Raw genomic sequence first — 13,720 nt, 5'->3', positions numbered from 1 at the left:
TCCTCGTCACCTCCCCTCTTGCCCCTTGCTCATGCCACAACTTTACATCAATCTCCCAAGTTCCCCCCAAGTCTTTGATGCCTGGAGCCCGGGACGGTTTGAGAAAGGAAACACCTAATGTTGCCCTTTTCTCGCGAGAGTATTGAGGGCTGAAGCAGAACCCTGGTCCCTGCTGCACCTCCCCAATGAAATCCTACTGCATCTTTTTCACCAACAAGAAACAGTCAGGGATGTCTACTCTCTTGCTCGATCCTGTTCGCGGCTCCATGCCCTGTTTATCATGGACCAAAACAGGATTCTCTGCTCTGCAACAAGGGTGCGTTTGGAACGCAACTATGGCTTGGATGAGGCGTTTTCAGGTAACAATAACCAACCGTTCAAGCATTTGCAACTCTGTCTGTATTTACCAAGGCATACTACCAGTTCTTGTTCGAGTATCACCGTCAACATGGATCATCCGCCCCTGCCAAGAATACTCCTGTGTAATCAACATGCATCACAACCCAGATGAAGAGGAAGACTCTATCTAGGACCTGCTCATTGTCCCGGACCACGCTAAACAGTCGACATCATTTCAGCAATTGCTCATGGGTTTCCTCCACAGGTTCCAAGAGACTAACTCGCACTTACTGGGCTGGTACGAGTCAGTCACCCATGACATCCTTGTGGCCGCTGCCAAGCTGCAAGCAGATATTCCCCATGATTCGATGTCATCACCCCTTGAGGCCCCATCAGACATGTCAGGAGAAGCGACAATCATCGCGCTCGCCTTGCGCTGTTTCATGGATTTCCACATCTTCGACCTAATCGGCGTGGACTGTTACGCGCAGAACGTGGAAATCACCAGCCTGCTCGAGGACGGGTCGTCGGTGGAAGTACTGATGCTTGATGATAGCAACCCGTTCCTCACGGCCACGGCCTACAAAGACGACAAGCAACAGGACAAGTTATCATCTATTCTCTCCACCAAGTCATCCGCAGAGTGCAATTTTGATAGCGATCTCCATACAATGCTAGTACTCTAGCACAGCTGTCATTTCACCTCTTGGACATGCACGATCCGCGCCACTGGCCATTAGTCCTATACGTTCTTCTGATTCTAGGGTTGTCCCGACACTGTCAGCGTTACCCCATATCATGGAAACTTTACGACGCAGCAAAGACGGAAGCTGGCACGGTATTACTATGTCTGCACGGAGGGTGGGAGGATACTCAGCACCTGCTGGAATAAAGATGAGTACCCGGCTCGAGTTTATGGACGCAGTCCTGCTTCTTCTGCTGCTGCTGTTGTCGAACATGCGGGCCTTCTACATGATCTATGGTTTGATGGAGGTAAGTTTAGAACCTTTGCCCGCACTTCTAGGCGAGTAATATCGCAAAGAGATCTAACAGACGATAGATGAAAAAGGGCAGTGGAATACCTTGAAGCGGTATAAAGGGTTAGGGGGTTTTCAACCAAAGTGGGAGATTTTGTGTATGGTCCCACTCGTGCTTATATACGATGGACAAGACTTGAATGTTGAATATCTTGGAGAAAGTGTATTAGTCTTTCTCGCTATAAGGCAAATTCATGGGAATAGGCTATCCCCTACTGCCCTCTATAAGCATGTTCCAGAATATAGGGACCTGTAGACTCGCTGCAGAAGCATATTTTGGTCGTCAGTACGGACCACCCAGAGCCGGTCGGATAGGGCGTTCCGCTCCTCCACTAAACGCACAAAAACATCTCCGAAAGTTATTATCGTAATCTGTCGCCTGATCAAGGAGCTGTCAGCTGCCAGGGGAAAATTACTAAGCTGTCAAAAGCAATAAGTTAATGTAGTAGGGCTTCGGAGCTCTCAGCAGCGCAAGACCGGAGATACCCCTATAGCAACCGTGCACCGCTGCACCATCGAAACAAGCAGCCCACAAGGCTGTCGAAATTAACAGTGCGTCGTCGAGCAAGGTCGCGCGAGCCACCGGGGGCTCCGAGACTGCCTTGATCCGTCTCCTTGATAAGGAAAACGATGCATCTCGTCTTCTCCGGGATACTCACTTTAGCGCCCAATAGCATGGACGAAACGCATATTTGCTTCTGTGCACCTCGGAGATCTCAGCGTCAACGCATTTTTCTGGGATCCGTTATCTCGATCGTTTTACCGACCTGTCACTGGTTCATCCCTGCTATCGGCGGCGGTTCCTCTTTCATTGGTTCGATATGATGCGCGGCTGCCGCAGTGTTGTCGATCAACTCCGCGGATCATCTGGAGAGTAGGAATTCCACTCGTTCGAGTCGTTCATTCTTAAATTTCGATCACTGTCAAAGCTGAGAGGAGTAGACATGCGAGCAGGAATTGTTTTCACCTCTTCCATGAACCCGATCTTCTCGGTCCATGAACGACCTACTCCCCCAATCGACCCTGTCCGCACCGAGTTCGCTCGACGCTGAGAAGAAGCTATGTACAGTGGTGTTGGTCGTCTCGGCGCTCTCAGTCCTCGGAGGAGGATGGATTATCTTGAGCTTCATTGTGCGAAACCCCTTGCCTTTTTCTGGTTTCTTGGGTGGCAGTTGCTCATCGTTAGAAGGTCGTTCCTTCGCTGCGCACCTTTCGTCACCAACTGATCCTTGGTGAGTATTAATGATTTTTCTTGCCTCTTTCTGCGTCTGGAAGCTAATTGAATTGGATAAGGATTGGGATTGAGTGATTTCATGATGGCTCTGAACGTGGTCCTCTCAACAAGCATGACTCTGTCCGGACGGTATATCTGGGCTGAAGAGCAGCGCGCATTTTGTAGCTTCAACGGGTTTGTGAATCAGATGTTTGTGATACAGAGTGAGTCTCCCCTGCCCTTCAACCTAATCTCAGAACGTTTCTGGTCTGATACCAGGCACTTACTCCTCCAGCCGACTACTGGATCCTTATCATCGCCGTCTGCACATACCTAATCCTAATGGACCACACCGCCACCGCGTCTTGGATCCAGGAGTACCGTGTCGTTCTCTGGTGTCTTCCTTGGATCCTCTCGACGCTCTGGGCAACCCTTGGCCTCATCCTGGTTGGATACGGCAATATCGGCGCTTGTATGTCCCTTGCTGTCTTTCCTCTGCCCACTACAGTATTCTGACGGGTCCAGGGTGCTGGTTCACAAGCGACCGCACTCGACTCCTCGTAAACTTCACGCCGCGCTGGGCAATCATCCTCATAATCCTCGTCCTTTACACACGCCTCTGCATCTTCCTCTACCGATCCCACAAGTCTATATCGAGCGACTACGAGACGAGCACCAGTGCATTGCCCACGGAACTCCAGCAGTGGCAGATACTCGATGGGCAGGCGGGGATTCCAGGACACCCTCATTGTCATTCAGTTTATCCGGGTGGGGCGCCGCTGAAGAATGTGCGTCCTCCGTCCATATACAACCTCGAGAGGGTGGCCCCAGGGAAGAAGGTGATGAATTTATGCTGATGTGACGTAGATATCCCGACGCATGATGATCTACCCCAGTGTTTATGCGCTCATCTGGGTTATACCGACTGCAGTGAGGATTTATCACGGGACGACGGGGAAGCAGGCGCCGTTGGCGCTGAGTATTGTTGATAACGTGGGTTTTGCCTCTTCGTTGAGATGTGGAGATGTTGCTGATCGGTATCGATAGTCATGTATCATCAGCCATGGACTTGCCGACGCGATTATATATGGTGAGTTCAAGTTATCCCATGGACTTATAGAGCGTGGAGGGACTGTGCTGACAAGGGTAGGTGCCAATGAGCGTGTGAGGAATGGGTGGGTGGAGAAGACGCATTGGCGGTGGCCATGGAGGAAGGATATAGAGGTTGCTTAATATCTCGGTAGTCATAAATGTTACTTTCAGGCTACAACATGCTAATGAACTTGAATCGGATTGAGTAGGATACGCTGGCTTTGAGATATCTTTGACTGGGAGACTAAGGAGAAGGCATGACTTCTGCAACTCTAACAAGATTCAATTAATAACCGATCTGCCTCATTCTCCGCATTCACTGCAGCTGCTTGATATGAGATCCTCTGCTCTCGCAATCTAGGAGTCCGCGGACAGAATATCATCCTGTCCCTTCACAGCCATCCGTGAACCCACCGGCTTCCATGACGGCCTTGTTGTTATCAAAACAGCGGGCGTTGGTCCAGATGGGCGTGTGGAAATCCGCCCGCCACTCGTAGCCGTCCTCCGTGGGCTCGTCATAGTACTTGAATTTCCACTCCTTGACCCCCCCGCCCACACAATCCCTGATGGCCGGGAGCAGTTCGTCTTGACCATAATCCCAAGACGCCCAGCCCGCCCCGTAAATCCGGTATTCGCTGTAGAAGACTTTGTACCATGACACACATTTCCCATACGGTTCCTGGATCGGTCCACCATCATCGTCTCTCTTCTCCTTCGATAACCCCCGTCTTCTCTTCTCGCCACCTCCATCTTCGCCATCCTTGGGCCATGGTCGATTATTGCGCTGAGGCGTGACGGTGTATGTATGGTCCCCCCGTTTCCAGCGGCCGCCAAATTTCCAGTCCATGGGGTTGGTGTCCTTGTCGCCACCGTCACACCCGTTGATAATGCGCGACATGGAGTCGCGGCACTGGCTCGGAGAGAATGAGTCGGTGGATTGCGACAGCTCCATCTTGAACTCCGTCTCGTCCGGCGTTCCCTCGTCGTACTTTTTCGACCAGGACCACCCGTTCTCCCCCTTGGGGTAGTTGTCCTCGACGTCGTCGCAGAAATCCTTGGCCCGCTCGTTGAGCCGGGGCTCACTGGCATATGCCGTGCTGTCCTCGTCGTCGGAGAAGCATTCGAACTTGTCGGTATAGTCACAAGATGGTTGATCGATGCCCAGCACCTCCGCGCGCAGGTCAATCGCCGTCTGGAGTGCCCACGACGCAATCGTGTAGTGGCCCAGCTCGTTGGGGTGAAAGTTCTTTCCCAGGACATCGGGTGTCCAACCACCGCCAGAGTCTGGTGCGTCCTGGTCCGCGTCCCCGGGGCAGTTGGCGCGCTCAGGCATCCCCCTGGCGAGTCGCTGATGTGCGAGATGCTGCGGGTTTCTTGTTCGGCGGAACGAAGGCGAACGGACGACTTCGTCATTGAGCTGCTTTGCAAGGTCTGCCTCGTTTTCTGCCGTTGCACGCTTCGCACTCCCGGCTTCGCGTTCGCCCACGTCAACATTCGACGGTCGAGTGTCCGGTTTGAAGAACTGCAGATCAGGCACTGCCTTGTCGGGATAGGCTCCCGTCGAGTCGGGGTCGCAGTACTGGCCGCGAACAACCTTGGAGGACCAGTAGTCCCAGTTGCTGAAACCGATCTTGTACTTGTACTTGTCGGCCTTGCGGGCGTCATTGACGGTGTCGTGGATGATGTCGTTGAGCTTGTTAACAAGGCCATTGAACGTCTTCCGCCGGTCGACGGTCAGTTTCAGAGGAGTGCCGGAGTCCGTTGGATTGAAGAGCGTCCAGTCTTCATCTTCCGCACAGTCTTCGTTTTCAGTGTTGAAGAATTGCGCGTACCCGTTGAAGACCACCACGCTGTCGTCAGCCATCTTTTTGTCGAGGGCGTCGAGGAGCTGCTTGAAGTTGTCTCCCATGATATTGTCTAGGTTATCCTTGGCAATGGCAATGACATCCTCGCATGACTCTTCGTTGTAGGGGACGAAGACGCAGCTTTTAATCATCGAAGACTATATGGCATGATCAGCGTCTTCGTTTTTCTCTCCTTGTTCCGAGGTGCGATCACATACCAGGCAAAGATCATTCCCACCCGCCGTCATTATCACCAGATCCAGATCCCCATCGAGGTCGTTAATCTGCTCGTAGATATTCCCCGTGCGGTCTCCGCTGCACGCGGCAAACTGAAAGTCTTCCACCGACGATCCCAGTGCATCGTTGACAATCATAGGGTACGAAGTATCATAGCGAGAACATTGATAATTACTGTCCCCAATGGTGAAATAGCCTTTGCCGAGAGGGTTGCCCGACCCGATGCCAGCGGTGTAGCTGTCTCCCACCGCCGCCCACCGCTTGACCCAGCTAAAGTCGGTAGGGTCATCATCATCCCGGCGCAGGAGTTGATACAAACTGTGGTTTGGAGTGGTGCCATATGCAAAAGTGGTATGGAGGCCTCCTGCGAGAAGCAGAAGGCATGATGTGGTCGTCTTCATGATGGAATGGATGTCAGATCATCCAGGGTGGTTCAAGGAGAACAAGAAGGAAACGACGAAAGAAAAGGCGAACGAGAAGGCGAACGAGAAGTGGGAACAGGGCCAAGGAGGATATGATGCGCAGACCTGATTCAGGAGACCACCATCTGTTCAATTCCGGCGCGGAGGGTATTGCCCATCAAGCCAGCCCACGCATCCTGATCGACACCATGCCGTTACGCAATGCGCACTTCAGGCGACCGGCCAAGAAGGCTCAGCCGTGCGGCTTGTTTCTCTTCATCTCCTTTTTTCCCACGTTCTTGATCCTTGCATGTTCCATTGCACTCAGGCGGAGTCCGATCGGCAGGGCTGAGTTGAGATGAGAACACAACGTCAGCCCAAAAAGCGCCGCATTATTCCTATTCAGGCCATCTCCGGCGCTACTGCAGAGATGGCCAACTGAACCATGCAGGTGGCTGAGGACAAGCTTGTGGGGTACAGCAGCCCCCAAGCCGGGATCCTTCGTGGCCTCCAAAAAGAGCAATCGACAGCGCTGCGCTGAAAAGCGGAATTGTCCTCGCTGATCGCAGTGGGCGGTGATTGCAGCCCAGGAATGAAATTGTTGAAATTGTCATTGTCATTGCGGGATTCTGTGCTCGCCAAACCTCTCCATCATCATCATCATCATCATTCACGATGAAATTCTTGCACTCTGTTCGACTCCTGGCCGTCTGGTCGCTGGCGAGCGAGGCAAGTGCCAAACCTGACCGCAACCACCTGCATGACTTTGCTATCCAGGCGGCGCAAAGCCCAGCAGGGAGGGCATTGTCATCGTCTCGTGCATTCACCCTGGGCCTCGCCGCGGAAGATGATGAGGAAGACGACTACACCTGCACGAAGGAGAAAAAATGCGATATCGGCTGCTGTGGACCCATGTATGTTCCATTCCTCCATCACGCAAAAAAAGGGCAGAGATTCTGATCGGACGCAGAGACAAGACCACCGGAAAAGGCGTCTGTGGCTTTGGCCCCGACTTCTGCGGCGACGACTGCACGCACGACTGCGACCGCAAAAGCGAATGCGATGCTGGCTGGGGCGCAGAATGGTCCAACCGCACGACCTGCCCGTTGAAAGTCTGCTGCAGCGAGGCGGGCTTCTGTGGCACGACCGAGGATTATTGTCATGGGAAGGTCGTCTCCTCGCCGCAGTGTGACCGGGCCCAGAAGAGCGCAACCAAACGCACCATTGGCTACTATGAGGGCTGGAACTGGCAGCGCGACTGTGGCACCATGACCCCTGATCAGATCCCCGTGGGATACTATAGCCACATCAACTTTGCCTTTTCGCTCATTGACCCAGACTCGTTCCAGCTGGTGCCAATGGATGACAAGACCGGCACGCTCTACGCCGACGTCTCAGTACTCAAGGACCGCCAGCCGGACCTAGAAGTCTGGATTGCCATCGGTGGATGGGCAATGAATGACCCGGGGAAGTACCGCAAGGTGTTTTCCGACCTTGCTGCGTCGAAGGACGCGCAGGATGAATTTTTCGAGTCTGTGGTCTCCTTCTTGGCCAGGTATAGTTTTGATGGCGTGGACCTGGATTGGGAGTATCCCGTCGCGGAGGACCGTGGTGGCATTGAGGAGGATTACAAGAATTTTGTTACTCTGGTCAAGCGCTTGCGCCAGAGGCTGAATCAACTAGGGAAGCCCGTGGGATTGTCTCTCACGCTGCCAGCGTCGTATTGGTACCTCCGGGGGTTCGATATCATCCATTTGGAGCCGTATGTGAATTTCTACAATGTGATGACTTATGACATCCGTACGTACGATCTTCCTTTCTAATTCTGACCAGCGGCTAATGGGATAGACGGCGTGTGGGACGGTAAGATCGATGAGCTCGGCCCATATGCTCACGCACACACCAACCTGACGGAAATCGAAGAAGGGCTCAATTTGCTCTGGCGCAACAACATCAACCCAGAGCGGGTGAACCTGGGGCTCGGCTTCTACGGCCGCAGTTTTACCATGAAGGACCCTGACTGCATGGAGGCTGGCTGCGAGTTCAGCGAAGGCGGCAACGGGGGGAACTGCACGGGCACGCCGGGCGTTCTTTCCGCGGCCGAGATCACTAAGATCATTGACGATGGGGCCAAGGTGACGCTTGACAAGGAAGCTGCGGTTGAAATTGTCACCTGGGACCAGGACCAGTGGGTGTCGTGGGACAACTCCAAGACGCTCAAGATGAAGGTCGACTATGCGAATGAGCGGTGTCTCGGGGGATTGATGGTCTGGGCGATTGACTTGGATGATGGCACGTTGATCAAGTCTCTGACTGAGGCTGGGGTTCCTTCGAAGGAGACTCTGCCCGAGCCACCGTTGGTGATTCCTTGTTTCGGGGGCTGGGGCAAGGATGAGTTGTAGATAAACAGAGTGTCTATTCAACCGATTGAAGTATCTGCAATGAGTGTTTGATCCCGTAGTCCTCCGTTCAGGTCTCAAAGATAAGCAGATATTCCATTCAATCTATCGAAGTGTCTGCATAGTGTTTGATATCCGTCGTCTTCCATTCAGTCTCAATTATCTCCTATACAAGTTCATCTCCAGATTCACACTACACACAACTTGAAGAGTCCTTGCTGCCCAAGAATGCCTTCTTGAATTTTTCCTTAGTGCTTCCCCGTTCATGCAGCAGACCCTTTTTCTCAACCCTGACGCTCCCATACAGCTTATTCATGGCCTCAATGTCGCCCGAGCTGGGGATAATGTTCTTCGGGATACGCTGCATATCGCCCTCCTCGCCATCGAGGGGCGGTTTCTCCAGGATCGAGAGCCGGTCGTCCTTCACGCCGTCAGTCTCTTCTGGCGGGTCAAGCCCCTTCTTCGCGCCGGCGCCAGAAGGATCTACACAACATCAGCACAGCACACTCCCAACAGAAGCAGCGCCACTCACAGATCATGATGGAATCCCAATCAACCATCCTCGCATCCGCCGCGATGCTCATAGGAGTATGCGCCTGGTACGGCGCCATAGGCAAGTATTCCGCAGCAGAGAAATTCGCCGCAGAAGCCACCCTATACGACCGACACATCTGGTCACGAGTATAGTGTTGATGCGGAAGTCCACCACCAGGCGAAATCTCCTTACCGTCCGCAAACTTGTCATAATCCGCCAGATTCTCACAGTTCCAGTTGTTATTCCCCGGCCCAAAGACAGATCCTCCCCCGCCATCCGCGAGATACGCACTGCTCCAGAAATACGGATTCTGGTGCTCATGGTATAACCCCCATGCATGGCCCAGCTCGTGCGCGATATTGGGAACCACACTTAACATCCCAATGTCCTTTCTATCCGTCCAAGTCGCATACGCGCCTTTCCCGAGATCCGTCACAAGCCGCGAGTTCTTGTCTGGATACCCCACGTACGTGGACAGTTTATCCCCGTACGAAATCATGAGGACTTCCCGCCTGCTGTCCTCGCTTGAGCACACGTGCGAGCTCCCCTCGACAATCGTGTAGTCGTTCGTGAGCCCGCCGGAGTACCACAGGTCCATGGCCTTCTTGAGGGCCGTTTTCAGCTTGCTTTTGGCGGTCTTGTCTGCGAAGCAGTAAGTGATTTCGCGGTTGGGCCAGGGCCGGGGGTCGAGTCGGGCGGCGGCGGCTGTGCCCGGGAGGTTGATTGTCATCCAGCGTTTGTCGAGTTGGTGTTTTGCCTCGGGCGATGGGGAGCCCAGAGGGGGTTGCCAGCGGCGGCTGCCCGTTAGGGCTGGTGGGGTGAGGGTGAGGATTGTTAGGAAGATGAATATAAAGGAGTGCATCTTGCTGGTGCTGTTTTGGAGAGAGAGAACGAAAGAAAGAAAGAAAGTCAGGCAGAGGAAGGAAAGGAAAGGAGAGGTGGTGTTCTCTTTGGGGGGGAGGGGACTCCCTCCACGTCTTTCCACCTCATCCTCTCTATATCTCCATGCCGCACCGAAAAGAAAAAAATAGGGAAAGCTTATTCTTGAAATTAAAATTTAATAGCTAGTAGTATTTTTAATTTTTAATATGGCCCTGCCTAAATAGGTTTTTGTTTAGTTCTAGGCTTGAAAGGGAAAAGAAAAAAAAAAAAAAATAAAAAATAAAAAATAAAAAACCAAGACAGTGAATCACTGCGCTGGGGGCCTATTCTCAGCTCGATGCTCTGATAATGTCGATCTTGGGCAATCAAAAGCCAAGACAAGTTAATCACTGCGCTGTGTCGATCTTGGGGCTGAGCGGGGACGATCATGTCTTGGACCCCTGCATCGGGGTTTCTTCCTAGCTGGGACATATACGGCGCCTTGGGATGGAGTCATGATGATCTGGGGCAAAATTCTGAATTGCAGATGAATTGGGTTACATCGGCTGGTCTGTTGCAAGTCTATTTCATCAAAATCCTCCTGGGCAGGCACTTTCTCCTTCGGCGTCATCCCAGAGATTCATTCTACCATGAGTCGACTCAGGAGAACTGCTCTGTTGGCCTTGGGCCTTACTTTTGGCGCTGGACGAGTGCTGGCGCAGGACTCGTCGCCGTCTGGAGACACGCTGGATGGCATTGCAGCGAACTGTGATGCCTTCTATACAGTCAAGGATGGCGACTCGTGTGAGTCGGTCGAGAAAGAGTTTGACGTCGAGCATGAGGACTTTCTCGAGTGGAATCCAAAGGTCTCGAAGGACTGCACGGACAACTTCTGGACGGGGTATTCGTACTGTGTAGGGATTGATCCTGATCAGAGTACTTCGACTTCAACTTCAACTTCAACCTCAACCTCAACTTCGACTTCGACAACATCTAGTTCGGTGATTCCAACTCCAACTCCAACATCGTCTCCCTCAACCCCCGTCAACACGACGACCACGCCGTATTCCACCGCTAACCCGGTAACCTCATACAACATCACAGACCCCTACACGGCCACGGCCTGGCCACCAGAACACACCCTGGGGGGCCAGCCAACAGACTGCAGAGCCTGGTACCAGGTTGCTGGCGGTGATACATGCGAGAGCATCGTGAAAGAAAACGCCAACATGCTGACCATGGAGCAACTGTCAGACTTCATCCAATCTTATTCTGTTTTCTTTAACCCTCTAGCTAACTGACTGGACAGAATCGAATACAACCCAACCCTAAAAGACTGCCGCAAGCTCTACGTCGGCTGGTACATCTGTCTCGCAGTGAAGCCGACAACCTCTGCGAATTTCACCTGGGTGACGCCCACCGCTACAAACGCCAGCATCCCAGCCCCAACATCCTACACCCCGCCAGTTACCACCATCATCGCAAACTTTACGGCTCAGCCGCAGGCCTCGGGGATCCCAAGTAGCTGTCAGGACTTTTACAAGGCTAAACCTGTAATCCCCCCGGTTTTTTTTAAAAAATATTTCTTGTCTTGCACTTGAAAGCTGAAATCTAATACACACAGGATGATACCTGCGGCACGATCCTCCAGAGATACAATTACATCACCAAAGACCAATTCTTCACCTGGAACCCCTCTCTTGGCGGCGACTGCCAGGCCCTAAAAGAAGGATACTACTACTGCGTCGCCAACTTCGACCCGAGCAACCTCCCCCTCCCACCGACAGTCCCAGAGGCAGAGGCATCCCCAACAGCCTCAGGGACAAACACCAAATGCAAATCATGGTACCAGGCTGTTGGGAATGATGACTGTGGATCAATCTCCATGATCTTCGGCACCTTCACAGAGGACGAATTCATATCTTGGAATCCCGCCGTCGGCGACAAGTGCCAGGATATCAAGGAGGGGACGTACTACTGCGTTGCCCTGCCAGATACACCGACAACGCGCACGAGCACGCCCTCGCCAACGACGACGGGTCAGGGGTCCAGACCCACGCAGTCGGGACTCAGCACGAAGTGTACAAAGTTGTGGCTTGTTTCGTCGTCTGATACGTGCGAGTCTATTATACAGAATAATGACATTTCGGCGACGGAGTTCCACAAGTGGAATCCGGCGGTGGGAGAGGATTGTCATGGATTGAAAGAGGATTACTATGTTTGTGTGAGTACGAAGGGGAGGCCGAATTCGACAGGTGGGATGGTTACCACTGTTACGTTGGGCGGTTCGACTGGGGACGGGAGTACGTCGACACCCACACCCACGTCTGGAAGGTAGAAAGTGGATAGCTGGATATCATAGTGTGAGATATATATATATATCTAGTGAAATCTACCGCGCACGCTCCCCCCAGAAATCCACCTCATCGTAGAACTGCCTATGCGCACCGATATCATCCCACCCAGCACACAGCCAATACCCGGGTTTGGAGTCGTGATTGCAATTGGAATTTGCATGCTCGATACCCTTCCAGAACCGCGGCCCGAAGCGCGATGACCCCTCGAGCATGACATTCCCGTCGTCGTGGATCCTTCGCTGCCGTCGTAGGAAAGCCTCCCACCCTCCTTGCTGGATGGCGATGTTGATTTCCTTTTTGCGTTCTGGATTTAGAACGTGTATCATATCCTCGATTGGATGGAGGATCACGCGCTCAACCTCCTCCAATGGGTCTCTGAGCACTACGTTTGATGGTGGGGCAATATGGCTGTGCAATGAGATATAGAGGTAGCGAAGATGGGGAAATGTACCCGGGACCATACGGCATAGCTGATGTAGCGGGGCCACACCCACACTAGAGGGAGATGAAGATTTAGATTTCCGGGAAGAATTTGTCCCATCCGTCTCCAACAACTGGTAAAGGAGATTATCCCTGTGGCTGTAGCCTCGAGCACGAGGCTTTACCAAGTCCCAGATAAGCTCTAGGGATGTGATCCAAGATAGAGAGTCTGGGGGGATTAGGCGGGGCAAATGTAGTTGGAGCTCGAGGGTTTCAAAGCGGAATGTGTTTGTAGTGAAAAGGGTGGTAATTGTTTCTTGGTGGCTGACTTTGTTAATATATGTAGATGAATATAAAGGGGATGTGCTTACGACATGTGACATGCTAGTAAGAATCCCATAGCCCCAATAGGGAGGTTTGTTGATTTGCAAGAGGACGGGAGGTCTTGTAGACATGGGTCACAGCATTGGAGTCGCTCGACAGGCTGTTCCTCGCGATGACACACGCAGCCAACCCATTGCCAGGTAGAGGCAGCAGCAGAGTCCCCACGATGGGCAGTCCGTGGTCGGCAATATTGAAGGTCCACATGCAAGGTGCGGTTTCCGAATGCCAGGATGAGAATCTGCTGGCGGATCTCTACAGGGAGGCGCGCGAAGATCCCGTAATTGGTGAGATATAGCCGGAATTCTGCATCTGTTGGTTGTGGGGAGGGGTTGTGGACAAGAAATGGTAGAGATTTGCTGGGATCATACACAGTCGGGGGTTTGCGGGTGATGCGGCGGGTCCATTTTTTGAAGGAATTCATTGAGAGGATGTTACGAGATGGAGGGAGGAGATGGAGAGACGAGACGAGATGAGTTGAGATGAGTGGAGGAAATGGGCGCATGTTGATCTGAGATCACCTGACATCACACCAAGAGAGTATACATATGCCCTGATATAGACTTGATTTTCTAGAATCAACCTGACTTTCCCTACTTGGATG

At 52.6% G+C, this 13,720-nt stretch overlaps 7 protein-coding genes across 7 annotated transcripts; 4 read left to right on the top strand and 3 right to left on the bottom strand.

The window, feature by feature from the left end:
- Positions 1-587: 587 nt before the first annotated feature.
- On the top strand, positions 588-1,632 carry BJX67DRAFT_385406 (uncharacterized protein; the record flags this gene model as incomplete). Its single annotated transcript, XM_071033852.1, has 3 exons — positions 588-1,016; positions 1,104-1,332; positions 1,400-1,632. The coding sequence occupies 3 exons, from the start codon at positions 588-590 to the stop codon at positions 1,630-1,632; spliced, it is 891 nt and encodes a 296-aa protein (XP_070881688.1).
- Positions 1,633-1,773: 141 nt separating this feature from the next.
- Positions 1,774-3,901, top strand: BJX67DRAFT_365836 (G protein-coupled glucose receptor regulating Gpa2-domain-containing protein). The gene is made up of 8 exons (XM_071030307.1): positions 1,774-2,507; positions 2,566-2,608; positions 2,670-2,813; positions 2,885-3,061; positions 3,115-3,377; positions 3,457-3,582; positions 3,637-3,679; positions 3,740-3,901. The coding sequence occupies exons 1-8, from the start codon at positions 2,373-2,375 to the stop codon at positions 3,820-3,822; spliced, it is 1,014 nt and encodes a 337-aa protein (XP_070881687.1). The 5' UTR covers positions 1,774-2,372; the 3' UTR covers positions 3,823-3,901.
- Positions 3,902-4,060: 159 nt separating this feature from the next.
- Positions 4,061-6,163, bottom strand: BJX67DRAFT_385404 (SGNH/GDSL hydrolase family protein; the record flags this gene model as incomplete). The annotated part of the gene is made up of 2 exons (XM_071033851.1): positions 4,061-5,683; positions 5,744-6,163. 2 exons carry the CDS (start codon positions 6,161-6,163, stop codon positions 4,061-4,063), a joined length of 2,043 nt encoding a protein of 680 aa, XP_070881686.1.
- A 344-nt stretch (positions 6,164-6,507) lies between these two features.
- On the top strand, positions 6,508-8,788 carry BJX67DRAFT_292380 (glycoside hydrolase superfamily). The gene is made up of 3 exons (XM_071026837.1): positions 6,508-7,077; positions 7,134-7,963; positions 8,012-8,788. The coding sequence occupies exons 1-3, from the start codon at positions 6,839-6,841 to the stop codon at positions 8,563-8,565; spliced, it is 1,623 nt and encodes a 540-aa protein (XP_070881685.1). The 5' UTR covers positions 6,508-6,838; the 3' UTR covers positions 8,566-8,788.
- On the bottom strand, positions 8,655-10,112 carry BJX67DRAFT_365827 (uncharacterized protein). The gene is made up of 2 exons (XM_071030306.1): positions 9,095-10,112; positions 8,655-9,045 (listed from the first exon to the last, which is right to left on the bottom strand). The coding sequence occupies exons 1-2, from the start codon at positions 9,957-9,959 to the stop codon at positions 8,756-8,758; spliced, it is 1,155 nt and encodes a 384-aa protein (XP_070881684.1). The 5' UTR covers positions 9,960-10,112; the 3' UTR covers positions 8,655-8,755.
- Positions 10,113-10,459: 347 nt separating this feature from the next.
- Positions 10,460-12,329, top strand: BJX67DRAFT_365826 (LysM peptidoglycan-binding domain-containing protein). The gene is made up of 3 exons (XM_071030305.1): positions 10,460-11,205; positions 11,266-11,509; positions 11,581-12,329. The coding sequence occupies exons 1-3, from the start codon at positions 10,609-10,611 to the stop codon at positions 12,294-12,296; spliced, it is 1,557 nt and encodes a 518-aa protein (XP_070881683.1). The 5' UTR covers positions 10,460-10,608; the 3' UTR covers positions 12,297-12,329.
- Positions 12,330-13,578, bottom strand: BJX67DRAFT_365824 (uncharacterized protein). The gene is given in 3 exon segments (XM_071030304.1): positions 12,330-13,057; positions 13,092-13,094; positions 13,108-13,578. The coding sequence occupies 3 exon segments, from the start codon at positions 13,538-13,540 to the stop codon at positions 12,351-12,353; spliced, it is 1,143 nt and encodes a 380-aa protein (XP_070881682.1). The 5' UTR covers positions 13,541-13,578; the 3' UTR covers positions 12,330-12,350.
- Positions 13,579-13,720: the final 142 nt, after the last annotated feature.

This window comes from Aspergillus lucknowensis (genome assembly GCF_044049455.1).
Source record: "Aspergillus lucknowensis strain CBS 449.75 chromosome Unknown BJX67scaffold_63, whole genome shotgun sequence".
NCBI lineage: Eukaryota > Fungi > Ascomycota > Eurotiomycetes > Eurotiales > Aspergillaceae > Aspergillus > Aspergillus lucknowensis.
Note: the sequence above shows the minus strand (reverse complement) of the source record. Positions and strands in the feature narration are given on the sequence as shown.